This window comes from Excalfactoria chinensis, chromosome Z (assembly GCF_039878825.1).
Source record: "Excalfactoria chinensis isolate bCotChi1 chromosome Z, bCotChi1.hap2, whole genome shotgun sequence".
Lineage (NCBI taxonomy): Eukaryota > Metazoa > Chordata > Aves > Galliformes > Phasianidae > Excalfactoria > Excalfactoria chinensis.
The window spans coordinates 42,110,234-42,137,699 of record NC_092857.1 but is presented as its reverse complement, the minus strand read 5'-3'; the positions used below and the strand labels follow the sequence as shown (position 1 = coordinate 42,137,699).

General features: G+C 40.6%; 2 protein-coding genes across 4 annotated transcripts in view; both read left to right on the top strand.

The window, feature by feature from the left end:
* Positions 1-7,857, top strand: part of FSD1L (fibronectin type III and SPRY domain containing 1 like) — a 31,733-nt gene extending 23,876 nt beyond the window's left edge. For 2 of the 3 annotated variants that reach the window (XM_072359885.1, XM_072359884.1), the window contains 4 exons: positions 453-547; positions 1,062-1,313; positions 1,639-1,727; positions 3,372-7,850. In XM_072359885.1, the coding sequence (XP_072215986.1) occupies positions 453-547; positions 1,062-1,313; positions 1,639-1,727; positions 3,372-3,494 (559 nt within the window). In that variant the 3' untranslated portion in view covers positions 3,495-7,850. Of the gene's footprint in view, positions 1-452; positions 548-1,061; positions 1,314-1,638; positions 1,728-3,371 lie in introns of all 3 variants that reach the window. The other variant, XM_072359886.1, reaches the window with a different exon arrangement.
* A 66-nt stretch (positions 7,858-7,923) lies between these two features.
* Positions 7,924-26,779, top strand: FKTN (fukutin). Its single transcript, XM_072360304.1, has 10 exons — positions 7,924-7,994; positions 8,139-8,327; positions 8,763-8,822; positions 12,831-13,034; positions 14,520-14,797; positions 16,044-16,176; positions 17,314-17,443; positions 18,576-18,709; positions 20,711-20,838; positions 24,260-26,779. The coding sequence occupies exons 2-10, from the start codon at positions 8,223-8,225 to the stop codon at positions 24,471-24,473; spliced, it is 1,386 nt and encodes a 461-aa protein (XP_072216405.1). The 5' UTR covers positions 7,924-7,994; positions 8,139-8,222; the 3' UTR covers positions 24,474-26,779.
* The last annotated feature ends 687 nt before the right edge of the window (positions 26,780-27,466 follow it).

Below are 27,466 nucleotides of genomic sequence, written 5' to 3'. Positions count from 1 at the left end.
GTTTTTTTCTCCATTCACTGGTACTAAAATTTAGGTATCTTTGCATATCAAGTATCAGTAGTGCATTCATACTCAACTGTTGTAGCTGATTTACATGGTTATTAGAAATCTTATGCAAAAAAACAAGCTGTCCTAGGTTCTGAGTATTCCAGGCAAAATACCAGTTTATGTAGAAGTCTGTGTGCCACACATCTGCTTTTTTTCCATCTGTTTTCTGTCTCTGAACTTGTTACATCTTGATTTTTATTTTCCTGGTTGTCATGTCTTCCACCTCAGTTGTTGTGCATGTGTACTAGCTGACTATTACAGTTGTGTTGCTAGTGGCTGAACTTGACTGCCATTTCAGTAGCTTGTGTATGTTTTTTGCAACACAGTTGGCTCTTGCTTGGGAAAACTTGTTTTGATGTGCATTGCTGTAGTAGTGTGCAAATCTTGAATGGTTCTTTTCTTAGAAGTGGTGCATCTCCAAAGCGGACGTCTACTGGTGGAAAGGCCACAGCAAAGGGCAGCAGAGATCGTTTTGCTGGCGAATCATACACCGTGTTGGGTAAAGTGAACTTTTTTTAATGGCTCTGAAGTCAGATTAGATTAGAATCAGAGGATAAAACTGAGTTCATTCAAGACTGTGTACTCGATGCTGCCCCACACAAGGGGTAGTCTTGCCTATTTAGCACCAGAATTTAGCACCATTTTGAGCTATACCAAGTGACTTCAGGTCTTTTGAAGTCCTCTGTTAAAAAGCTCTTAGCGACTGGCATTTACATCTTTTCAATGTGAGTTGATGTTAAGTGGATATAAGTAAAAACGATCTCCTTTTTCTGCTTTTTATCTCTTATCTACTTGTAGAATCTACTAGATAGAATATAGTAGATAGAATATATATACTATCTACTTACAGAATATTCTACTTATAGAATATTTTTTCTTTTTGTTACTAGTAGTTCAGATTTTTCTGTTTCAAAATCTATAAAGAAGCTAAAATAGAGCAAACATAACTGATGCCTGTAAGGAAGCAAAAACTGTAAGATACAAATATAGCAACTAAACATATTTTTTCATAGGAAACAATGCCATTGAAAGTGGACAGCACTACTGGGAAGTGAGAGCACAGAAGGACTGCAAATCCTACAGTGTGGGTGTGGCGTATAAAACCCTGGGGAAATATGATCAGTTGGGAAAGACTAACATAAGCTGGTGCATCCATGTCAACAACTGGCTGCAAAGCACACTTGCAGCGAAACATAATAATAAGACCAAGACGCTGGATGTACCTGTTCCAGACAGATTAGGAGTATACTGCAACTTTGATGGAGGTAAACTACAGTTCTATTCAATTGAGCTAATAAGCTTGTTTGAATATTTGTGTCTTGCTGAATCAATGCAAGGTGAAGTGTACATTACTGATGCTTCCAATTGACAGTCTCTTATGAAAAGAGACAGAGCTGTTCATGTCATGATGCTCATGATGTCAGATGACCTGAGTTAGTCTAATTGATACAGCTGCTGAAAAATTTTCGGTCATAGAACTAATTTTGTTTCAGGGAAATTGTTCCACGTGTTTTCCTGGAAAAGTATCAAACTTACGGAAAGTTAGACAGCATTAAGCATGTATTTCAGTTTGCTTTCTGCCTCTTTCAGGTCAGCTCACGTTTTACAACGCAGTCTCAAAGGTGCCACTATATACCTTCAGAATAAAGTTTACACAGCCATTGTTACCAGCCTTCATGGTCAGTATCCAAAGCTTTGATCTGTTTCAAATTGAACTGAATTCACTTTGCTGAAGACTAATAGTTGTGCTTTTTAAGAGTGGAAATGTGGATTGCTGCTTACAGTGAATACTTAAAATGTTTGTTCTCTTTTTTATTTCACACAGTGCTTACATTATACTCTGACACTTCACTGGGGCAAACTTTTGATCACAGATAAGACACTTTATCTTTATAAAAATCCTTATAAATTCATTGTGTGTTCTGATAGCTGATGATCCTGCTGCAGTAATTGATCCAAACTGATGCAGACAAAAAGCCCAATATGCTAAAAGCTGCCAGAGCAGGTATCATGAGATAAAATTAGATTAAATGCATCCCTCTGAGATAAAACACTCTAGCTTTCAAATGTTTAAAGGCAGTGGGATTTTCTTGCTAGTCATTTCATTGGTCTGCATGCCTTTTTTCTGCCTGTAAACTAATCAATGAAAACTTGCTTTAACTGTGAAAATGCAAATCTGCAAAAATGCAGAAGAGTGAGTTACTGCATGTGTTTTTCCTTTAAGGGCTCTGAGCAAGTGAAACTGGAGGCCTCAGCTGCATTATAAGCTGCCTACCAAGCACATAATATTTTGGGACCAGGACATAGGCCTGGGAAAACCTAGGCATCAGAGGAGTCTGTCACTTCAGTTCATAGTAACATCTCAGGTCCCTGGACACTGACCTTCTGCCTCTTGTAATCCAGCCCATGGAAAACACAGCACTGTAGTTCTATTGTGTAATTAGGCCGATTAATAAAGATTGCCCAGGCAGCTTTACTTCTCATCTTACTTTACTGTGATATGTAGCACTGCGAGTTGATAATTTGTTGCTACAGCTGACTCCTAAGTCATTTCTTAGGACACTGAAGGGAACATTTGCTTGTACAGATCAGCCTATTCATTTTCATCTCATACAGATTTTAACAGTTAGTGGCTGCAGTCTCTTTCTTACACTATTGATGTTAACTTGAATACGGTTAAAAAGGCAAGCTGCTGAATTACAGCTGTTGTATTGAAATTTATTTGTGAAATTGGGCAGACATTATTTAATATCATTGAGTTGGAGAATAGGTGTCCCTTACAACAGCAGCCCTGAAGCTCCTCAAAACTGTTTTTTACGTTGACCCATGTCAGTCTGTGCATTCACATTGTTTCAGTGTGACATGACAGTACTAAGTACTGCTTTCAGACACTGGAGAACTGTTGCATATTGGTTGTAACTGTCATTAAGTACTTGCTGCTAGGATACCAGTCTTGAATATAGGATTTATTTATTTTTGTTATAAGCTTAGTCTGAAAGCATAGAATGTATAGCATCTTAGATTTTTATGGTCTAATGCTGGGGCCCTGGGCATAGATAGCATCTAGTAGATGGCAACCCTGACAATGGCAGGGGGTTGGAAATAGATGAACTTTAAGGTCCTTTCCAACCCAAGCTATTCTGTGATTGTTCAGGATTGGTTTCTGATTGGAATTTTTCTGGGTGCTGTGACTACAGAGTGAAGACAAATGCAGCTGTGGGTTAACTTTTGTGTCAGTTCCACTATGGGAGGGGAGAACAGAAATGTAACTGCTGCATAATGTTTAGATTATTTGTGAATATTTTTTTCCCTTTCTCTTTCAGATCAGGTGTGGTGGTCTTGCAGTAAGCACTGGTTTGCAGGTGCCAAGTGCAGTGAAAACGCTCCAGAAAAATCAAAATGGATTGAGCGTATCAACTGGTAGTCTAAACAACATTGCCCAGTAATGTCTGTTGAACACTTCTGTTGTTGACTGTTTGTTTTTTTTAGTGCAGGGAGGGGCTATGCACAGAAACTTTTCTATGAAGAATATAACAAACAGTATTTTCGTAGCTCTCCTAACAAGAATTATTTGACTATATATTAATACTAATGGTCTTCCCATACAAACATGAGATAACAAGTAAGCATTTCAAAAGAATATCTATTCATGATTGTGGGGTAGATGTGAAGAAACAGAGCAATCTGTTCTTTGTTTATGATTAAAAAAATAAATGAATCACAAACTAACACCAAGTTTACTTTGGGATTGGTAGTCATACATTGTCTTTCACAGATCACGTAAAATGGTGGCTTTTTTTAACCTTTTTTACCTGGAAGTTTAATAGTAGTCAAATGATTTATTAGTGGGAGAGCTTGAAACAAACAAACAAACCAAACAGCAACAACAAAAAAGGCATGTTATATTCTTTGTGGAAAGAGTTAACATTTCTATGAGAATTATTTATATTTCACTGACTGTTTAAAAATCTGCTTGCTTCCCTCAAATCAAGTCCAAGAGCTTAGAAGTAATTTTTTCAGATATATATTAGGGCTGCTCTGAAAATAATGCCTCCCAGTTTATTATGTTGGCCCACAGTGTCAGAGGAGGTGGTGTGGTACTAGAGGTTAAACCTAGGAAGGAATAATTGCATGCATCAGTATATATTTGGGACTGGCCTGCTGGAAAGGAGAAAGGAGCTCTGCAGAGAAATCCCTGGGTGTCCTGGTGGACAGCAGGTTGGACATGAGATAGTGGTACACCTTTGTGGCCAAAAAGACCCCTGGTAGCCTAGAGCACAATAAAAAAATGTGGTCATCAAGTCAAGGGAGTTGATTTTCCCCCTGTACTCTTCTCTGTTGAGGCCACATCTGGAGCAATTTCCAGTTCTGGGCACCCCCTGTACATGGAAAGAAGGGGAAACTACTGTCAAGAGTCCAGCTGAGAGCTACAGAGATGATTAAGGGCCTGGGGCATCTCCTGTATGAGAAAAGGCTGAGAGACCTGGGACTGCTTAGCCTGGAAAAGTCTGAGGGAGGATCTTATCAACACTTACAAGTACCTGAAGGATGGGAATCAAGGGGATGGACCCCAGCTCTTTTTGGTGGTGTCCAACAACAGAGTAAGGGGCAACAGGCACAAGCTGGAGCAAAGGAAGCTCGGTCTGAACATAAGGAAAAACTTCTTGGCTCTGGGGGTGGCAGGACACTGGAACAAGTTGCCTGGAGAGGTTGTGGAGTCTCCCCTGGAGATTTTCCAAACCTACCTGGATGCTTTCCTGTGCAACTTGCTGTTTATCTGCTTGAGGGAAGAAAGGCACTACGGAGGAACCTGGATAGACTGGATCAATGGCCAAGGTTAACTGTATACGTTTCAGTAGGGCCAAGTGTCAGGTCCTGCATTTTGGTCACAACTCCAGGCAACCCTACAGGCTTGGGGAGGAGTGGCTGGAAAGCTGCCTGATGGAAAGGGACCTTGGTATACTGATGGACCGATGACTGAATATGAGCCAGCAGTGTGGCCAAGAGGGCCAATGGCATCCTGGCTTGTATCAGGAATGGTGTGGTGAGCAGGACTAGGGAAGTCATTCTGCCCATGTTCTTGGCATTGGTGAGGTCTCACTTCGAGTACTGTGTTCTGTTTTGGACACCTCAGCACAGGAAAGACGTGGAGGTACTGGAGCAGGTCTAGAGAAGGGCAACAAGGCTAGTGAAGGGCTTGGAAAATCAACCCTATGAGGAGAGGTTGAGGGAGCTGGGGCTGTTTAGTCTGGGGAAAAGGAGGCTGAGGGGAGACCTTATTGTTCTCTTCCAGTATATGATAGGTGCTTACAGTGAGAGTGGGGCAAGTCTCTTCTCACTGGTGACAGGTGACAGGACGAGAGGAAATGGCCTCCGGTTGTGCCAAGGTAAGTTTAGGTTGGACGTTAGGAAACATTTCTTTACAGAAAGGGTAGTTAAACACTGGAATAGGCCCCCCAGGGAGGTGGTTGAGTCACTGTCCCTGGATGTGTTCAGAAACTGTTTGGATGTCCTCAACAACATGGGGGTTGTTAGAGTTAGACTAGATGGTTGGATTGTGGTTCGGCTCGATGATCCTTGAGGTGTTTTCCAACCTGAGAGATACTGTGAAGAGAACTGTAATGGGAGAGTGTTGTTCCCCCCTCTGCTTTGCCCTTGTGAGGCCCCATTTGGAGTACTTAGTCCAGGCTGGGGATCACCCAGCAGAATAAAGATATGGAGGTCACAAAGTTGATCAAAAGGATTGGAGCACCTCTCCTGTGAAGAAAGGCTGAGGGGGCTGGATTTGTTCAGCCTGGAAAAGAGGAGGCTCTGGGGAGGCCTCATAGCAGCCTTCACGTAGTTAAAATACTTAAAAGCAGGAGATGAGCTTTTTTACATTGTCTCCAAGTGATGAGACAAGGGAGAATAGTTTTGAACTAAATGAAGGGAGATTTAGCGTTGATGTCAGAGTAATTTACTCAGGGGATGGTGAGGCCTTGACGCAGCTGCCCAGGGGTGCTTAAGGCCAGGTTGGATGAGGCCCTGGGCAGTCTGAGCTGGTGGGGGTAGGCCAGTGCAGAGTGGAACTGAGTGGGCTTTAAGGTCCCTTTCGACCCCAACTTAATTATGAAAATGTTTTAGAAAGTTGTAGTGAAACTTGATTATATGTGAAGTGTTACAATGTATGAGGGCTGCTCAGCAAGTAATGCCTCCTATTTTATTATGTTTACACATCTGACAGAGGCAGATGTTGGTGCTATGGCGGTAAAGATCGAATCTTCCTGGCAACATTTTGTTGCTGTATGAGAGATAGCAGCTGGGGTGTCTGACTTGGGAGTGGGAATGAAGCAAAGCTGCGTCATTGAATTGCTCCATGTGGAAACAGTGGCACCCACTGACATGCATTGATTCTTCCTGAATGTGTGTGGAGACCAAGCAGTGGATATGAGTAGAGCTGAGGCAGTGGGTGGTTTCATCAGTGGCCAAAGGGGGTCACTTCTGCTGGAGCAGATTGTTACAAGCCTGTATGCTGTGCTCTTGCTCACAGCTAGAAAAAATGCAAAGCTAATGAAGGTGATTGTATGGAAAAAGTGTTTGGTAGCTGAGAATGTGCTGTGTCAAATAGTATTATCTTTGTATCTGTTGTGGTTTCCATGGAAACAAGAGGCACTGCTTTCAGAGCAACCTACTAATTTTTTTTCTTTAATGCTTAGGTTGAAGGAAGCCTGAAGTGTTTCAAACTGTGACTTTTCTGACTTGCTAGTTTTAGTCTAACCAACCTCCTGAATTAACATGTGACTTTGTACTCTTGAAAGATAAGTTTGTTACAATAGTTTGCACAGATCTTTGCTGCTAACAGCTAGTTCCATTGTTTTCTGGTGTTTTTTTCTTTTTTCCAGTAAATGGGGATATGAAGAATTGCCTTAAGCACTTTAGATTTTTTTTATTTTTTTTTTTTTAGACTCTTTTGAGCTAGTGTCTGTTTTGACTTGAGTACCAATATATTAGTGATACAGTTGATGCACTGTTTGTACAAGGTCTGTTAATGGTATTTGTTAAGAACTTGCTCTGTGGGTAAAGAGAGATGCACACAGTCTTTGGAGCTTCTTTTTCCCAGAGGAAACTTTAGGGATTGGTTCTTTGGTGGGGATTACCTTCTGCCCAGCACAGTAATACAGCTGGTGACTTCAATACTGAGCCTCCCTGCTTTGGAGCCAGAGACTGCTGGGTGGCAAGTCAGGGGAGATCTTCTAAATAACCAAAATGAGATTTTACTACTACTTAGTTAAGCAGTTACTGGTAGTATTTCTGCGTTAAAATACCTTCAGCATAACTTGTAAGGAACTGGAGGTTTCCCCTGAATGAATATAGAGGAAGGTTATCTCCATTTCTGTAAGAAACTGCATGAACTTAGGAATGCAGATTGCAGAAAGGATGATGTAAAAGCATCCAGCTGATAGGTGTTCCTTTAAATACCAAATTGAGAAGGCAGAGGGGGACTTGTCTTTCTTTCCTCGTCGCTTTTTCTCCTTAAAGAAGGGCACGAAGCTATTGCACAAACCTCCTTCGCTGCTTCTCGTATTCAGACAGAGGAGGCAGTTGTTCCCTACATGGCACGCCACTCCGAGCTAGGTCACCCTTCACGCCCACGGGCCGCTCCGCTGGAGCTCATCTCATCTGCCATCACGCTTCGGCCCGTCCCTTGGCAGCCCCCCTGCCCACAGGCCTGTCTCTGCCCGCAGAAGGCAGGGTACCTTCTGCCGTCTCTCACGTGTGTGTGTTGCAAAGCGTTTTGTATTACTCAATAAAGCTGCCAGCCGACCCTACAGCACACCGCCTTCTTTGCCGCGCGGGCCGCGCTGGGTGGGAGGAGGGAGAAAGGCGGGCGGGGCGCTACGCCTCAGCGCCGGGGCGGGCGCGCATGCGCGTAGCGGGTGGCGCCGAGGGGAGTGTTGGCGACTCAGGTAAGGGCGGCCTTTCCGTGCCGCGGAGGGCCCGGCGTACCGGCGGGGAGTTCCGGCGTTGCGGTGTCCGTCCCGACGCGGCTGCGGCGGCCCGAGTGACGCTGCAGGGCCGTGCGGCGCCTCTCGCCCCGCGTATCCCCGCAGGCCGGCGGCGGGGCGTTCCGCAGTGGGGAAGATGAGAGGCGCGGCGCTGCTGTGGGGTGGCGTTGTCGTGCGGCCCCGGGACTGATGCAGAAGGTCAACAAGAACGTGGTGCTGGCTGTGCTGAGCCTGACCAGCCTGGTGTTCCTCCTCTTCCAGCTGTACTACTACAAGTTCTACCTGTCGCAGAAGGTAAAGCCGTGCTCCCGCCTTTGGACGCTTTCCCGTAGTCCGCGATTGTCAGCGAGGCCGTGGGTGATACGTTCCTTATCGTCTCTGAAGGCTGAAAGCCGAGCCGCTGGCTGCCGTGACTTCATGGCGTCAGTATACTTTAGCAACGTGAAGTTGCTTTGCGTCTGGGAAGGGCAGAGCGTTATCCTGCTGCTTTGCCCCCGTGTGCTCGCCTTTACGGTGCCTGTGTCTGTCATCCAGCTGTTGACGTCGGCACACAAATCTGAGACCTGATCGTGCGGTCCTTGCAAGTCCCCACGGCTCACGTTGACCTTCTAAATGTACTGCGCTACAGCAGCAGGCCTCGATTCACGCCCCTGAAAATATTGTTAAGAGGTCGTAAGCGGGTGTTCAGCTGAAACTTATTTATTTTCCCCTCTTCTTTGTTTTTGATAGAATGGAGCAGTTTTTTCAAAAGCCAGAGGAAGCCAGTCTGGCCAAGACAGCACTAGATGGGTATGTACATCACTGACTGCACAGTTCCTTTGTGGTTCTCAGAGAACTTGCACAGAACTGCATATGCAAAGTCTAGTTCTCTTGCCCCTTCGCTGGGGCTGCTTTAGTGTTAAGAACTGCAAGATGCTTCTTTCACCTAGCAGCCTTTGCCTGTGCAGTCCTTGCAGTGTTATACGCTTACAATCAGGTCTCCTTCTGACAGAAGTTTTGATCTAGGCTTTCATGTGCTTTCAGACAGAGTACTGAGAAGACTGGCATTTTGACCTGTAGCTAGTTTGATAGTGTCATGGTAGAAGAGTCAGCTGCACGTCACTGGGTAGTAGTACTCCTTGCTTGCTGCACACGCTTAGCCAGCTGCTGAGAGCTCCATGGTATCTGGTTATGCTGGATCATAAGGTTCTTCACAAGCAGAAAATCATACATTTCAGCATTCGCTACTTGCTGTATTCCAGCATTCAGGACATGTTATGTGTGCCCTTACATACTCAAAATTGCATGCTTTTGTTATGTTCTGCTGAAGATTTACAGGATACATTGCAGCTAGAACATCACCTTGGTCCTGGGAAATGAAAAACTCAGTCAGTTAAATACAAGTTTGCAGTTAGCATACCTAAGTACAGATACTCAGGTACCTGTAGTTAATATTTATTTACAGAAGTCTTTTGCTGACAGATCTCCTGCAAGAACAGCACAGGTGGTTATGGAGAAGGCATGCTGGGAGCTGACTGTCCTTTGCTTTGGATGCAATATGATAATGCTGCTAGTTAGCGAAGCAGCCATTTAAGTGCCTAGTTTCTGCTGAGCAGAAGGAATGGTGTTCGTGTTGAGAACTGTACTTGGGAATAATCCAAACCAGCTGTTCCGTGGACTGCTTGCTGGCACTAAGGCTCTTGCAGTTCTTGGAGTTGGCATCCTCTTTGGAACCACTAATGTGGCATTAGGTGATAAAGTCACAGCTGAGCAGTAGGCAGAATTCTCTTTAGCTCTAACTTGATCTTTTGGCTATGTATAGTGGAAATCACTAAGGGGGGGGTAGTTCTTGCCTCTGCTTATAGAGCACATGTAGTGTGCTGCTCTCTCAGTTACGGCTGTTGATCCATATTCTGTTTTCACTCATGTTTTTCCACTTCCCTGAAGCCAGAATCCTATACCAGAATTGGAAGTTGGCATATGAAATCTGTTTGGGTGGACTTGGCAATTTGAATGTAAGAGTATGAGAAGAGTATGAGAGCTTGAGTTGGGAGACCAGGGTCAATCTGTTGGACTGTTAGCTTGAAGTGTAGGCAGTTGTTTTCCCTCATCTAGAAATCTTGAGATGTAACAGACATAAAGCTTAGCAGTGCTGTTGCAATCTTTTTTTTTTCCTGATTTGAACTGTGTTTTCCATCATGAAATTTAATTCTCACAGTTAAATGTCTCAGCTACAGTTCTAATATCACTTGCAGCTGTGATTGCTGTAAATTGTCCCTATGCCATGGATGTTTAAATGTGCTCGTTGAAAATTCTCCTCTGAGTCAAGTCAGTAAATCCTCTCACCATGCACATGGCCTTCTTGGTACATCTTCTGCTCTTTAGGCAGTGTGGCCATGGCTGAATGCCCTTCCTGCCTCCTTGCCGAATCACCATATGCACATTAGGCATCATGGGTAGTTAGTGGTACTGACAGACAGTGGATAGCATGGAGCCTCTTTCCCTTATTGTTGGTGTGAACGACAGTGGATGCTCAACACTGTTCTAAAATTCATCTTCTATTTCTCACAATTTCTAATAGTGTTACAATAAATGATAACTGACTTTGTCTCTCAGGAAAAGCCATGGAAGAAAGAATTGCATTTCCTAAGAATGTTTTATGATTAGAGTAAGTTTATTCTCTCCATTTGTCTCATCAGCGGACTAAGCTAAGACTATCATGTATTTTTGACAGTGACAGTGATCTGTGATTGCGTACAAAGATTTAAGCTTTCAAGACTCATACAAGTCTTGATTTATTTTTTTTTTTTAGATTACTTGTTACTTGCTAAAGCCCTTCCTGGTTTCAGTTTAGAGTGACTGCATCATTCAGTCAGTGTTTGCATAAAACTTTACTGTTTGAGAGCATCACATGAAGGATTAGTACTGTACTCGTGAACTGAAAATGTGGTTGTCTGGGTCTTTATAATGATGCTGTAAGGACTGTAAAGTTTCCTTCTTTCTCTCATTTGCCATTCTTTATTATGGTTGCTGTGTGGTCGCCTTTTTTTCTTTTTTTCAAAAGGCTTAGCCTCCTTCTTTCCAGCAGAGGTCTCTGTTGAGCCTAAGGTGTAAGGCATAAACTCAATTGAAAATATTGAGATAGGAGAGATCTGTCTTGTCTGCATAAAGAACATGCCACAACCAGTTTGTTGCACATGAAGTCCAGACAGTCTGGGTGCATTTGCTTTTCAGTATTTACCATACGATTTGATTTCTCTGTTTGTTAGATGCACAGAAGTAGATGCAAGTTCAGCACTTTCTGCAGAGTTGAGCCAGCCAGGTCTGGTTGCTTCAGCCTTTTGCCAGCTAAGCTTTCAGTAGCTCTAGGAATAGAAATACTGCAGTCTTTCTGGGTGTCTGATCATATACTGGGGAAAAACTGCCAACATCTGATTGCTGTTTCCTGTTTTCTAACCAGATGCCTCTCAACCTGCCAGAGTGCACCTCTGAGAAGAACTTGGCTTCATCTTCTCTGTACCTCCTAGTTATGCTGTCATTAAAGGCAGAACTGGGTCTCCAGATTGTGTCTTCCTAATTCTGGATTAACCCACCTGCTTTGGCACATTGTAGACTACCCTTGTTTTCCACCAGAATGCTTAGGTACTTTTCTGCAGTTTCTCATGTTTAGTTACTCCAGCCTTTCCTGTTGGGTAAATCTCACCCATCCCAGATGCCAGGCTGTGCCTTTGCCCAGATTGTCCTTGTTGCTCTTCCTATCACCGTCAGTATGAGTCACTGGATCGTTTCTTGGTCTCTGTGAACGGCCGTCCTGCCCTCCAGCATACTGAACGATCTTCTAGTTCAGTGTAATCTTCCAGATTTCTGAGAATGTACTCTTTGCATTCTTTGTGGAGATTAACAAACACTTTGTGGAGATTAACAAAGTTACAAAGCAGTGTTGACTAGGACTGAACCCTGCTGAGATGCCAGTAGTAACCAGTGGTTAGCAGGACGTGGTATGGCTGATTGAGAGGACTGTGCTGGTCAGCTGGTTCTCCACACAGCTTCTGTTGCATTTAACCAGTACATATCTCTCCACTTGAGGATCAGGGGTACTGTGTGGGAGTAGGTGAACAGACTTGCTAAAATCAGAGCATGAGCAGCATCCATTCCTCTCCCCTTGCTCACAGAGCTAATTATTTCTTCCACAGCAGTGAGGTCATTAGGTGCAGTTTGCACTTGGCTGACTTTCCCAGTCATACTTCTGCTGTTTGTATGCTTACATGGGACATTAGAGGGGCTTTTGCTCCAGAAGCTTTTTGGAGATTGAGATAAATCTGGCCCAAGTTCCCCACATCCTCCTTTCTGAAGTTGGTATGGAATGTAGCTCTTTCTAGACTTGAAATGTAACAGAGAAGACTCAAGAAGGACATCAGCCAGTTCCCTCAATGCCTATATGTGTGTTCCATCTACTTCTGTCATCAGCTAGTTTATTTAAGTGCCTTCCAACTTGATCTGGAACTTGAAAGAATCTACTGCCTAATTTACAGGTTATTTTAGATTACAGCACTCTGAAGCTGTAACTTCTGGAAATTTTTAAGTGAATATGAAAGATTTTTCCTCTAGTCTCAGAGACAGGAAATGCTTGAGAGCACACTGCTCTTCTGAAAGATGTTGTTTCAGTTTCTGCAGTTGTTTATGGAAGTGAAGACACACTGAGAACATGCATTGAGAGATAAGATTTCCTTGTCAGTTGGTCAAGAGTTAATGTATTGACTCATGTACACTTACAAATGATGTTTCTAACTTCTAGTTTTCTCCTTTTTTGTCAAACAGCATGTGGTTAGGAAGTTCCTGGGCTTAATATCCAGTCACAATATACCAGTATATTTGATTGATCCTTTAATTCTGGGACTTGTTGATAAAGACATTGAACAGATCAGAAGTTCTTCTGATGGCCCTAGTCCAGAATGCAAGTACTTCTGTGCTCCAAGAGACTTCACTACATTTGCACTACTGGACAAAGCATGGAAACACGAAGTGAGTTGCTTTTCTTTGGTTCACATAGTGCATTTTAACACATTTAACTGTACTAGTATTTTGTGTCATAGCTTCCATGTTTTTATTAAGGACACAGAATTAAGAAATCTCTTAAGAGTGTGTTGATAGAAGAAACTCTTTTGAAGTAAAAGGTATTCACGCGTTAGCTTTTGAGGTTTTAGAAACACATCAGTAAGAAAGAGAATGTTAACCCTGACTTTGAAGAAAGTCACATAATTGATTTGGAAATAGGTATTGAGAGTCATTCCTGATGACAAAATCTTCCTGAGAAGCTATCTGCAGTATTCAGGAGCAACTGTAATGAGGGGTGCTATTCCCTAAGAGGAAAAAGAGATTGGTATTTTAAAATGGAAGGGGAAATCTTTAAGCCTGTCATGTAGATAGAGCCATAATAAATTGTTGAGAAAATGCATGTATTGATTTGGCAGGGCTAGAAAGATTATGATAATCTGCTCATTTACGTTTCATTTAGTGCATCCGTGTATTTGCACCATTTTGTTCTGTCACTTAGTATAGTAGCACCTGCTGCTATTCTTCAGTAGCATGAGAATTTTAAGTGGGTGTGTGGAGGTGTAGTAGGGAATGAAGGACAGAATTAAATCCAAGATAATTTCCTCAGCCTTGGCAACTGAAAAGACATAAAGGATGAAAGGATACAAAGTACAGATGCCACTGATAAACAGCTTTTTTCCTTTCCTTTTTTTATTCACGTCTCTGTCCACATCCCCATCAAGAAATATTAAAATGATCTGTAGCCATTTTACTGAAGCAGTCCTAACTAAGCAAAGAGTGGTGGTGCTCTGTAGTTGATCAGACAGTGGTTTTAGCCATAGCAGTTAAGAAATTAAAGGAACTGAGAATAAGGTTGTGTAGCAGAACACTAATAGAACTCCTTCTCCCCATTCCTTTGTAGCTTATTGTTATTATCTGTACCATTCAGAGGGTTGCCTGGTTCCTACCAGGCAGAATTTCATCTTGTTTGTTTGTTTGTTTGTTTGTTTTTAATGAAAATAGGAAAGTCAGTGGCTTAACATTAAAATATTTAGAATTTTGAAATCTGTTGATAACTGCACATGGGTACTTTTAGTAGAGTAATGAAGATGGCTTGTAATTATGGCAAAGATCATGGATTACACTTCATACTATTTGCGTAGATTTTCAGCAAAGGGTTATTTTGTTGATGCTACAAAATGCACAACATAGTGGCTGAGAAAAGCCTTACAGCCTTTACGTTGTTGTTTTATTGACAATTTGCTGGTCAAAATTTAAGAAAAAGAAAAATAGCATTTGGTTATGGCTCCTGATTTTTAAGTTGTAACAAACTGTTGAGTAGTTGATGCTTAAATCTGATTAGAAAGTGAAAATTGGGAATAATATCAGTTAATAACTTTAGCATTCAGTTTTGGTTTCTCTTCTGTTTAGCTTCTCTCTCTCTTTCTGACTTTTCCTGTCTCCTGTTTTTAGGTGGGACTTTTTAGAACTGCTGAGAAGATGGGGTTCCAGTGGCTAAAGGTTCTAAATAAGGACCCTCGCTTGGATGGGATGGATGATCTGTCTGGGACTGAAATTCCCTTGCACTACATTTTTAAGCTAGCTTCTCATGCCATTCACCTGGTGGTGTTCTATGAGAGGAGTGGTAATTTCCTCTGGCATGGCCCCCTAAGGCTTAAGCAACATATGGACAGAAAATTTGTGCCTTTCCGGAAACTCCACTTTGGTCGTTACCCTGGAGCGTATGAAAAGTGAGTTCACAGCAATGGAGGCAAAAATCTATAGCATCGTTTCCAAAATAATTTCTTTCTCTTGTATATTAAGTCGACCTTTTCTATAAGTTTTAAAATGTAGATCATGAATATTTTAGCTCTTGGAGTGCCTGTAAGGTAAATTTATGAAGGTAAATCTGATTCTGGTTATTGAAAATGAGAGTTTCTCATTATTTATAAATGAGAAATGAGAGAGGTAAACTTTAAGTGGCAGGAGGTGTAGTAATAACTGATATGTATTTGATGTTCTTCCTGCAACCATATGCATCCAAAAATTTAATGAAGATATAGAACATAGTTGAAAATGGAAAGCAACACAAAAATACTTAATAATTTACATGCCCAGACCAAATAAAGAGAAGTGACATTTGTATCTTGCAGAAAAGTAGCAACAAATGCTTTTTAACTCACATTTGTAAAGTGCTGCTCCAACTCCTTATTTGCATACCTGTTTGAACTGATGGCATTATTTGTCCCTAGTCTTATGCTTAAACTTTGCACCACATTGGTGAAGTTACTGTAAATGTCTGCCTTTTGCTATAGCGCTTTCAATATCAGAAGATACAGGTGACAGCAAATCTTGTCACTGTTTTCAAAGCCAAGCGCGTACAACTATGCTTTGAGAGCTGTATTCTTGTATGGCATGTGTCTATTTAGCCAGACATTTCACAGGTCAAAATAAATCCATTTATGTGTTTTTTTTCCTTAAAGCTGAGACTACTTTTTCCTTCTCTTAAAACATGGAAGCTATGTGCACTGTGTTCCTAAACATTTAAAAATGACTGTGTAAGCTGTTAAATATCACTTTTCACTCATTGTGAAGACTTTATGGTTTTTAAACTTTAAAGGCAAATAGCCTCTGTGGACGGGTTGAAATTTGATTCTAAAGGTATATCCCATATTTAGACAACCAAAGAAACAATCTGAATTTTCAAGAGCATTGAACAGCAGATCTGAACAAATTTAGTGTAAGTTATGAGTCAGTAAAGGAAATGCTGGTCTGAGATGGTAAGTATGGGCACAGAATTTCTATTTAAATGAAATCTGGAAGAGTATGAGGATGTATTGGAGCTTTTTATTCTTCTTTGTTAATGCATTTTGAGTAAGTTTGGACAGAGGAGTCACAGACAGAGGTATGTTTTAAGGTGTCAGGCAGTGCTAGGTGACAGAATGGCTTGTAGTTTGTAAAGGAGTTGAGTAACCTATTATCTTTCTTTCCATGCAGGCCTGAACTTCTGCTTGTTTCTATTGATGACCTAAAAGTTCAAATTCCAAAAAATCCATCCAGTTTTCTAGAAGAGATGTCACACTCTAGATTTCTTGAATGTAGGTACAGAGAAGCTCGGGCTTTCTTTCAGGTTAGTGGTAATCAGGTAGTGTCTCTCAGATGTAATGCACATTTTCACCAGTTGACCTGAACCTACAAATAGTTCATTGCTTTTCTATTGAAACACAACTTTTCACATGCACAAAGCTAAATACAGGGTCTGGGACTCAGCAGCACTTAGTAAATGGTAATAAACCAAAACTTTATCTGAAGAATCACAGTCTTTCTTTTTTACTTATGAGTGCACCGTTTTCCCATTTTTCAAAACTGTGAGAAGATGAGATAACTAACCTGCCCATGGTTTTCTCGTAATCTTACTGTTAGACAGATTCCATGAGATCTTTTGCATCTTTGTAGTCTAAAATTTTACTTACAGCATTTCTCAAAGTTCTAAACTCTAAACAATCCTTACTTTTACATTCATTTGAGCCACATATTGCAGTGCTACATTCCTAGTTCTGATTTCAGATTCTCTGAAACCTGCAGGCAGTAATTGTCACAGGTAGAGAAGGTGTGCTTGGGTAAGCATATTGAACTTCAATGCTGAAATAAGCAGCTGGCTTCTATTTTGAAACTTACTGAAGTATCTGTCACCCAGGAGCTCCTTGTAACATCGGTTGTGAAGTTGAGTGGCTAGTGCATCGTTTTCATGTTTGATTTGGGAATGTTTGCCCAGACTGCCTCCCTGGCTTGGGCTTTTCTTTATGTAATATGTTGCTGAGCTGTGGTTGGCATAGTTTTCCATTCACGTTGCTACAGTTATGTAGCAAAAGTTCTCAACATCCTGTTTTAACACTTGGTGGCGCCAAATAAACTTGCAATATGCTCAAAATTGCTTTCCCCTCGACTGTGGGCATTGGCTTCTGTGTGAGCAGAGTTGGGAGTTGTGTGTGCTGTTACCACGTATCTTCGTCTAACATATATAGCCTTATTCTCTTTTACCCTGACCTTAAATTACGCTACTTTGGAAAAAACAAATACTGACGTTTCAGAGTTGAAATTTGACCTGTGATTCCAGTGCACTTTTCTCAAACTGAACGATGTGTGCGAGAAAAGGATAATGCCCAGATATCACTTAACTAAATTTTCAAAAGTCGTTTTTTCCAAGAATGCTGAAAAACGAGTGGAGAAGTTTGCACTCTCATAACAGCTTACTTTTGCTTTCCAGATGTATCCCGATGATGCCTCTGTTGATGCAGTGGAATTCAGAAAAAGAGCAAAATCCTTGCTCCACCTGGCTGCGCTGACACTGAATAACTTGGGAGTGAAGTTCTGGCTAAGCAGTGGAACGTGCCTTGGTAAAACATTTTTAATTCATCTGAAATCTGAAGCATTTTATCCTCTGCTGCACTTGTGATGCCACCTGAGGTTAGCTGCTGGAAGGTGGTATCTGAGAAGTGTGAAGCAGATGTTCCGTGTTAGCTTTATTAAAATAAGGCCTTTTTCTCCTGATCTGATTTCATGATTCCTCTTGAAAAACTTGAGCCTTCGAGGTGATGAGTGTATTCCAAGTAATGGATTGCATTATGGATTGCTAGCAGTTTCTGTATTGTGTTGATCTCTGCTTAGAAAGTAATTACAAGTTCTCTGAGTTCTGTGGCTTAAAATTTGTTATGTGCTGACTGGAAGATGCAGCGATGAACGTATTTTTCTGATGTTCTTGTAGACTCTCACCATATTTTCTTCCCATGCTCTTTAATGTTGATCACTGAGCTTTTATGCATATTTAATATCTATTTATATATTTTAAAACACGGTATTTTAATAAAAAAAATCAAATTAGTAGAGTAGGCACTATAAGTTCTTGATTCTGTTGGAAATTGAGAGAAGTATCTTCTTATTGGTGAAGATCCTCTCCTTACTGAAATAGGTTGTGATAACTCATGTGTGCGCAAGTCACCTTCATTTTTTTTTTTATTTTATTTTTTGGCCTAGAGAATATTGTTTTCTGAATGACCGGTACCAAAACTGCATTAATGAAACAAGCAAAAGAATGTCTCAGTTCTTGTCTTAGTGCTTTGTGGTAGTGCTTCACATTTATTTAAAGTAGTTGTTGAAAATTATAAGAATGGCTACAGCCCTATGACTATTCATTTCTTATTAGATTTGAACCCAGATAAGTAATATATTTTCTTGTAAGAAATCTAGAATAGAAAGCTGAGGATATTTTCACTTTAAGAATTAGTTCTTTCTCATACCTAACTTCATAGAGAAAGGAGGAGGCTCTAAGTGCATTAGTCCTGTTTTCTTCAGTGTGATTCATTTGTTACTAGAGAAAGCAGAAGTCTTATTTTTGGCCTCATTTGAGTATTTCAGGCTGGTTACCTTTTGACAGCTCATTTTTGTTCTGCCTTTGTTTCACGATATATTTCTCATGCTCCAAAGTTAACTAATTATTATTTCTTTTTCTTTTCTTTTTTCTCTGCTCAGGATGGTATAGACAGTGCAATGTCATTCCTTACAGCAAAGATGTGGACCTGGGGATCTTTATAAGGGACTACAACGCTGATATCATTCCAGCTTTTCAGAAAGCAGGATTACCATTAAAGCACAAATTTGGCAAGGTACGTAGATAAGGAAGAATTCACTTAATGTGTCTTTTTGTAGGTTAGTAAGTTTGAGTACTGCTGCAGTTCATTTACATAGAATTGGATATCTGAACTTTCCTCCTGCAGCCTTTTATTCCTAAATGTTTTACCTACACGTACAGACTCACTCATGTTCTCTGGGACACTGTGTAAGAAAACACCATTCTGTCTGGCATCAGTCTTGTGTGAGGAGTCTGAATTTCACACAGGAGAAGTTTTACAAAGTTCTAGAGGGTTCTCATTTGTGTCAGTGCTGCTAGAGGAACTTAAGATAGAGTTAAATATTTGGTATTGGATGTAGCTGATTGTAGGAGGGGATAGGTAACAGCTCCGAGATTATCTGTGTCCTTGTGTACGAAGATAGCAGAAAGCAAAGGATTACTTGAGGTGGGTACTGGGCTAGTCCATTATCAGCTTATGTGAACCTTTATTATTTTTCTCTGGAGTATAAGCTTCTGAGTGGGATGTAAAGGTAGAACAAAGAAACAAAAGTATAGGGATGCAAAGGTTCAGCCACAGTTAACGTTACCATTGCTGGTGCAAGTGAGTGTTTTATTGTCAAAAAAGATGTTATCATAGGTGTTAAATGAAGATACTTCTTAATCATTTGCTTATTCACTGATGTTATTTTGCTCTTTTATGTGAGCCTTTTAGCAAATAGTATCCTCAGGTGGTGGCAATTTCTGTATGGATCGCAGTAGGCTGTTCTGTGGCCTGTGTGAGGATAGCTGGGAGCCTTAAGCAAGCCATCTTCTATCATCTTCTATTCTTGGTGCAGAGCAAACACAGCTGTAAAAGTTGATTTTTTTTTTTTTTTTTTTTTTTTTTGTGGTGTTAAGCAGACAGTACTGTTAGAGCTAACTTGAGTTTTGTGTGACAAGCCATATTGGTTTGTGCTGCCATAGAGTTAATTTTATTCTTAGTATCTGGTGTGTATTTTGGATTTGCAACCAAAATAGTGTTGAGGACATCCCAGTGTTTTATCTGTTGCTCATCAGTGCTTATATAGCATCAAGGCATTTTCTGTTTCTCATGCTTCCATGCTAGCATGGTTTTGCACAAAACTTGGAAGAGGGCAGAGGCAAATGCAGATAAACTGATCAAAGGGATATTCCATAAAGAAAAGTAGGATAAAGAAGAAAGAAGGGAATATTATTTGGGACTGTGGCATCTGTCTTCTCTGTTATGCATAATAAAGCCCTGCTTTCCTGAAATTGCCAGGATGTCTGCCTGCCAATGGGAAGTAACAAAACTAGTCCCCTATTTTGATGCGCCTGCATGTGCAGCTTCTGCTTTACCTGTTGCTGTCCTTATATTGACCCACAAGTTTTCTTGCTCTTCCTTTCACTCACCTTTTCCTGCTCCCATGTCTTCCTGGTGGTGAGAGGAAAAGTGAGTGAGTAGCTGTGCAGTGCTTATCAGCCCACTGGGTTAACTCACAACACAGGCACTTTTAAAATCCTTGTTTTAAACCTGTACCATAGTACCTTTTCTCCTGAAAGGGCTATGTTTAAGTGCTTTCCAAATAAAGTAGCAGACTTCATGGCATCGAAAGGTCATTGTTCTCTACTTAGATCTGTTTTACCATAAGCATCTAAATGGAAAATGGTTTGCTTTAGATTTCTGCCTTTCTTCACGCAGCTCTTTTGTGTTCTCCTAGAAAACTGCTGGAGTCCTGGCTTACTTGCCTAGGCTGATAGACATTGTAGTTGATCTTTGAACAGATAGCTCTGTGTTCACTTTGTGGAAGAAAGCAAGGAGATAGTGCCAGAGCTTTGGGGAGGGAAAGAGAAGACAGGCCCACTGAGGTGCAGAAAACTAGTTTTCTGAAGGCACCAAAAATAAAGAAATGGCTGAGTTAGTGTATTTTCTACACTTCCACTGCATCATTGAAAATAAATTAGCTCCCTGAAACCTGCTGGCCTCGGTAGCCTTGTGTTTTTATGAGTGCATATAGTCTCTTTTTCTGTCTTGCAGGTCGAAGACAGTTTGGAACTCTCTTTCCAGGGAGATGGTGATGTGAAACTTGATATTTTTTTCTTCTATGAAGAAGATGACTACGTATGGAATGGAGGAACTCAGGCAAAGTCGGGCAAGAAATTTAAGTATGAACTGGATTTATACCTCTAATAGGAAAGAAACTGAGCAAGTTAGGCTTAGTGTTAGCACTCTGTATCTTGTGTTTTTATTTGGCAACGTCTCTGCTCTCTGTGGCTGGTATCAGAGGAGGATCAGAGATTTTGTACTTTGAGACTACAGAAGTGAAAAGAGAACAATACTGTGCCTTACTAGAGAGGTGCTGGGCCTGTCAAATGCTAGTTTTCTTGTGAAATCTGAAACAGCACTGTCATGTCATGTATGAGGCAGATGCTATCTGGAGTGTGCAAGCACTAAGTTAAAGATTTAGGATGAGATGGAAGTCTCTTAAAACTTTTTTTATTGCTCAAGCATGTTATGTGAAAAACAAATCCTTAGGCATCTGTCTTGACGAGTGTTATGCCAGAAAGCCTCAGCTGTCCTTCCAAAGTAAACTCCATAGTTCTGGATGTTGTGGTAATGATTTGGAATACTTCATTGACTATAGTGATGTGACAGCAGTGCAGATAATTATTGCAGACCTTCTTGCTGTTCATGTTCTGAGGATGGGATTTTAAATAGAATAGCACATTTCTTGCTTCGTTCTTTTCGGTGCTAAAAGAGACAGTAAGTACAACAGCTTCTTAATCCATTCAGCAAGCTGAATAAAGGTTTTGATAATTTGATTTATTCCTTTCCACTACCCATCTTCTCCCAGAGACACTTGAAGACTAGTTGAAAGCGTTGTTGGCTTACTTAGGATCGATCATTATCTTCCACATTTTGCCTGAGCTGCATTTGCTTACAGTTAGCTAGCAGGAACTTAGTGTGCACTGTCATCCAGACAGTGATAGTGTGTGACTCCTTGCCATAGACATATTTGTTCTGAAATGATAAAGATTGGGGAAGGTACTTTGACAAGCAGAGTCAAAAGGTGTGCTTAAAAATAGAATAGGGGAGGAATTACTGGAATATTCCTGCATAGGAAATGTAATGTTTCATAGAATACAGCAACAGTTTTATGGTTGTCCAGAGCAAGTATAATGTCTGTTCTTTCTGTACAAGATGATGGAAGATTTTTTTTTTTTTGTTTTATTTTTCTAATGTATTTACCAGGCAGCTGACCAGAAAGCTCTTTTTTCTGTGTTTGTGTTTCACATCTGTTTCCATTCCGGTAAAGCTGACATCCTCCTTCAAAATGGCATTTTAGTAGCAGACTTTGGGACCCTCAGCTTTGCTTAGCCCTCAAACTTCCAAAATTTTGAGGCTAGCTGAAGCAGAGAGGTCAGTCAAAAGTGCAGTAATTGTTTGGGTTGTGTTGGATCCAAAATCTCACCTGCTGTTCGTTTGTATCAGAAGAGAGACTGATTGCTGCTGGATCATCACAGATGTGGAAGGCGGCTCTATTCAGAGATATTTATGATTTTAATAAGTGGAGGGTAAAATAATTTATTTTTTTTTCCAAAAAGCTAATTATTTTTGCCAATGTATTTTCTATAGATCTTGCTAAATAAAATTACGAAGAATGAAATTATATCTCATTTAGTCTAGAGTAGCCATTTTTCTCTCTGTTTCCTTAGCAAGTGGGTTTCCAAGCCATGCAAGTCTTGCTACATGGTTTGCGTGTTTGTATACAGAAATACAACACTGCAGAGGCAGGCAAACTCATAAATCCCCCATAACTCTGAGGTAACGGGAACCGAAACCTCTTTTATGTTTGGAAGATTTGTGCTAGGTAGTTTGATTCTTAGCACAGAATATGTCTTCACAAAAACTTATCCCAGTAATCAAATCTATACTGTATGCGTTAATCCTTAAAACAAGTGAATTCTGCAATTGCTTAAAACAGGATTTTCTGTGAGCATAAAATCCTCTCAGACTGACGAGACTGAAGTTGGTAGAAGAAATGGTGATTGATGTATGTGCACAAGTGTGCCCAGCCCTGTCGGAGCCACTTGTAATGGCTGAACAATGAACAAGGATCCCAGTGGTGGGAAGCCTCAACGAAAGTAATATTTTTCATCAGGGAATGTGAACATTTGGTTCCAGTAATAGTTAAAATAATTTGATGGAGTTTCTAACTGACTTGGAATTTGTAGATTAGGTAGTAGAGTTTAAATTATCTGTTCGTTTTCCTTAAAACTGATTATTCAGAGTTCATTCTTTGGAAGATATATTATTTCACTTGTGTGCTGATAGCTTTTGCTTATGCATGCATGCCCACTGCAATTCAGCTTGATAGATGAATGATTTCCTGGGTTAATAAGAAGTAAATATCTTCCTGATGATTATAAACCCACTAGTAAAGTTTACCTACCTTCTTTTCCCCTTGGTAACTGGCTTTTTTTCCCTCTTTTTAGTTCATTTTAAAGCTAATTGTCAGTCCCTAGATATAAATTAAAAAGCGCTTGCTCACTCTTTTTCACCTCCATTTAAAGCATGAAAGCAAGGTTGTTTTATTTTCTGAAACTGTTTACTCAGCTCTTAGAAGAAGTATTGGCTTTGTACCTGGAGGAACTTGCTTGATTTTTAATTCCTGCAAATGCACAAATCTTTTAACTCCTTTTTTCTCCTCAAAAGTGCTAACTGCTTGCAGTTCCTTTCTAACCTATGAAAAGTATTGTTGAGAACACTTTTTTTTTTTTTCCTGTGGAAGACTTAAGGAATGATGCTCTGCAGGAATGGTGCGTAGACTTTGGTTTAACACATAGGGCTCCTATTGGATGTCATTCTGATCAAGCTGAAATTTACCTGTCTGTCCCCGCTAGTATCAGCATAGGGTGGGGCCTACACTGAGCCCTCTGCAGGAAAGAACGGGCACAAAACAAGGTGGGTTTGGTGGAATATATATATTAATTTAAATGGGCCAAGGGGGTTTCAGAAAGCACAGAGTGGCAGCTGTATATTAATTCTTCGCAGCACCTCCAAGTCTGGCACTGTGTTATAAGCAGGGTTACTGAAGGCTAATGGAATGCTTTATTTCATAAGAAGAAAGGTAAAAACTTGTTTATAAAAAAATTATACATTCAATTTCCATGCCTGACTCACGGTTAAGTCTTCCATGCTTTTTTTGAAGTCCTTGTTCCCCAAAAATGTGTCAACTATAATGTTATCCTTCAAACAAGGTAGCTTAAGTTCAGTTTATAAGAGGAAAATTAGAGACAGGGACTAATTTCTCTTACATGGGAGATTAGGATGGGAGTAAACAGCAGTAGAATTAGAAATGCTCCTCCTCAAGAACGCATGCCAAATGTTAAACATCTACTGCTGATAAGAAACCCCATCCAGTTGGTAAATGATCCTTAATAGGTAGGACACTGTGAGATAAGAAAACAATCTGCAAATGTAACTTGTCCACTCACTGCCATTGCTTGCTTTCTCTGTGGACTGACTTACATGTGCTAAGCTAAGCATGTCTTCTGCAGATGACCATATCCTTTTGTGGTGCAGGTATCTCTTCCCAAAGTTTACTCTGTGCTGGACTGAATTTGTGGAACTCAAGGTACATGTACCCTGTGAGACCCTGCAGTATGTTGAAGCCAACTATGGCCCAGAATGGAAGGTTCCTGTCAAGATGTGGGACTGGAAGAACTCACCATCCAACGTGCAGTACAATGGTGTCTGGCCTGTTGACGAATGGGATGAAGTCATTCAAATCTACTGAACATCTCCATGCTCCCTGAAAGTGTCTGGTATCCTTGAAATTGTCAGTCTGTAATTTCCTGTCTCCCAAATGCATCAACACCTGCTACTTTTGTAACTCCTCATCTGTTTCCTAAAGAGACATTTTCCAATTTTGTCTTAGCAGATAATTTTTACACATTCATTGTGAGTTGTCCACATAGTTAAAGGCAGATTGTGGGAACTGAGGAGGAAGAAAGATGAAAGTAAAAGCATACAAAATCTTGCAGTGAACGTATGGGCAGTTGACTATTGGAGCAGAACCCACGGCCAAATTGCTTGATCTGGGGATCATCAAAACCTTGGGACCATTTGCTTCTCAAGAAAGATAGGATGGAAAATCCTGAAGATGTTCTGCTTTCTTCTGAGGAGCTTATATGGATTTACAATTCTTAAACACCCAATTTGCGAGTGCATTTAATTTGAGACTGATGTATTGCTACCGTATGTAAGGGGGTTGCCTCTTGGAGTAGAATGTTTCAGTTCAGAACCTGTGTAACCCACCCACTCTGTATGTGTTGGGTTTTGGTGTCATATTAAGTGAAGGAAGAATCAAAAGCACAATCTGCACCAGACATCTTCCAATAACAGTTGTATTTTTTTTTTCCATTAACTAACCACCACATGTATTAACAACAGGGAACATTAGGTGTTTTTTTTTCCCTCTTTTTTTTTTTTTTTTTTTCTAGAACTTGAGGGTGTATGCTGCAGGAAAGTTTTTCCCATTAAAATACAGTACCTGGTTTTGATGTCCCAATTGGTGTTCCCTCTGTAGGAGCCAAGCAGAGTTTAGAGGATCATATCTATCTCTGCTCTCTAAAAATAGGGAATTGATGCTTTTCTGCTAAACCTGGGCTTGCGGAAGGTTGATATGAATCATAGCTCTTTTCCGTAAGCGTAAGCAGAAGTGTGTACAAATACCGACTGCTCCATCAAATTCACAACAACATAATTGCAAGTGAAGTGCAAGTGTACATTAGGCTTTGAATGGGAAAGGTGCAAGCCTGACAGCTCCCTTGTTTCTGGTTGCGCTTTTGGTCAGTGAAATGAGCTTTTTTTGTTCTCTGTTTTGGGGAAGGAAAATAGCTTTCATATGAAATATGAAATGAGCAGAATTGTTCCAGTCCTGCTCTGTAGGGAAGATGAGACCATTAGTGTTACTGGTGAGTTAGGACTAGTATGTGATACATACCCAGGATCACTTATGAACTAGCATCAAGGTACTGAATGTTCGTCTTATTTTCTTGCAACAGATCTGGATTCCCTCTTTCCTTGTTAAAGTAGAAGGGCTATCTCCGATCTGCAGCTCTTCCACATTTTTACTGGCAAGATTGAGAATGTGATTTGCATTCTGTTGGTGTGCAATTCTCAGCTCTGTATTCAAATACATACAGTTCTGGAGGGATTAAATAGCCACTGCCATGGGGCTGCTCCACTATTGTATCACTCCAGGTGCACTCTGGGTCTTCCCTGCGGTTTCCATCCTGGAGTGTGTGGCATACGTTTCCCTGCTAGCCCTCTGTGTTCCAGAGTTCTCCTGCCACTGAGGCACTGGAGTGAATTATGCAGCTTCTGACACAAACTTGTCATGTTGTCTTGACGTGGTATTGTAACTTTGCCTAATTAAGAAGAACAAAGTGTGAAATCCTACCATCGCCATTTACCTGCACACATAAACATTGTGTCATAAGGGATAATTTCTCAGGTGGATTTTTTTTTGTGGATTTTTTTTTTTCCCTTAATATGGAAAAAGCCAATGTTCTCATCATGTTACTGCACAGAACTCTGTTGTCATTGACTTCTGTGTTCAGCAGTGTACAGTAGGCCTGTGAGTTTTACAACTACGATAGATCTTTTAAAAGAATCAAAGGACAGATTGTATCAGAAAACTGTAACCCTGTCAAATTTTTGACTTCATAGATGGAAAGAATTTGTAATGGAAAGAATGCATGCCCCTGAGAAGAAAGGATGTCTTAAATATTTGATGATAACGGTGTGTAAGTTATTCAAGTTAAAATATTTTTGGAAGATACAAATAAATATTTAACACTGATTAGAAGAATGAGAGTCTAGTTTACTGCTCAGTTTGTGGTTTCATGCCTCATTTTATCATCCTGGGCTACATTTCTAACACAGTCATTGTAGTTACTGTGAAACACTGTAAAGGAAAAAAAAAAAAAAGTGAGCTGTTTCTTACACTGCGTAGTGACTGTTTATTTTGAGCTTTTTAATAAACTTGATGAGATGTCAGCTATGCCAAATCTGATTTGGCATTCTGATTTGATTTGCTGTATGCTGGCGACGGTTCTTTATCGTTACATTTTCGTGCCACTTGCGTTGGAGTGCTCCCTGCTTTCCTCACGGTGGAAGCTCTTCACCGAGGAACGCTGTAATTCTTCATTAGCATTCATCTAGACTTGCAGCTCCTATTGCAAAGCTGTTTTTCAAAACACTGGAGTATTTAATATATTCTTCTTTAATGTTCCCTTTTCAGTGTCCCCTTCATGAAATAGATTTTTTTTCTTAAGAAAGAATGCAAAATAGCATTAAGTGTTGGTGTTTACCATAATCTTGTGGACTTTATTTTGCCTACTGAAAGTACTTTGGTGTATTTGCCTTGCTTGTCAGCAGAGTAAAAACTCCCTCTGAGTTCAGAGGAAAACCAGGAGCAAAACAAGTCAGCAGGCAGAGAGTAGAAAGCTGAACTTTGAAGGATAGCTTGCACCTGTTACCCAACATTTGTTGGTTCTCATTAAACCAGATCACATTTTTGACCTCACATGGTTCCAAAATGATATACCAGATCATTTCCATAACTGAGCACACGACGAAGCAGAAAACTACAAAGTTATGTTGCTGTTCTCAGTCCAGGAGTATGTTATACATAACTCTGCAGTTAATTTGCAGCAGTAGTAAAGCCAGTCTGCCAGTGCATTGACTGGTGCTGGAATCAGATTCCTTAGGCTATTAAGAGTG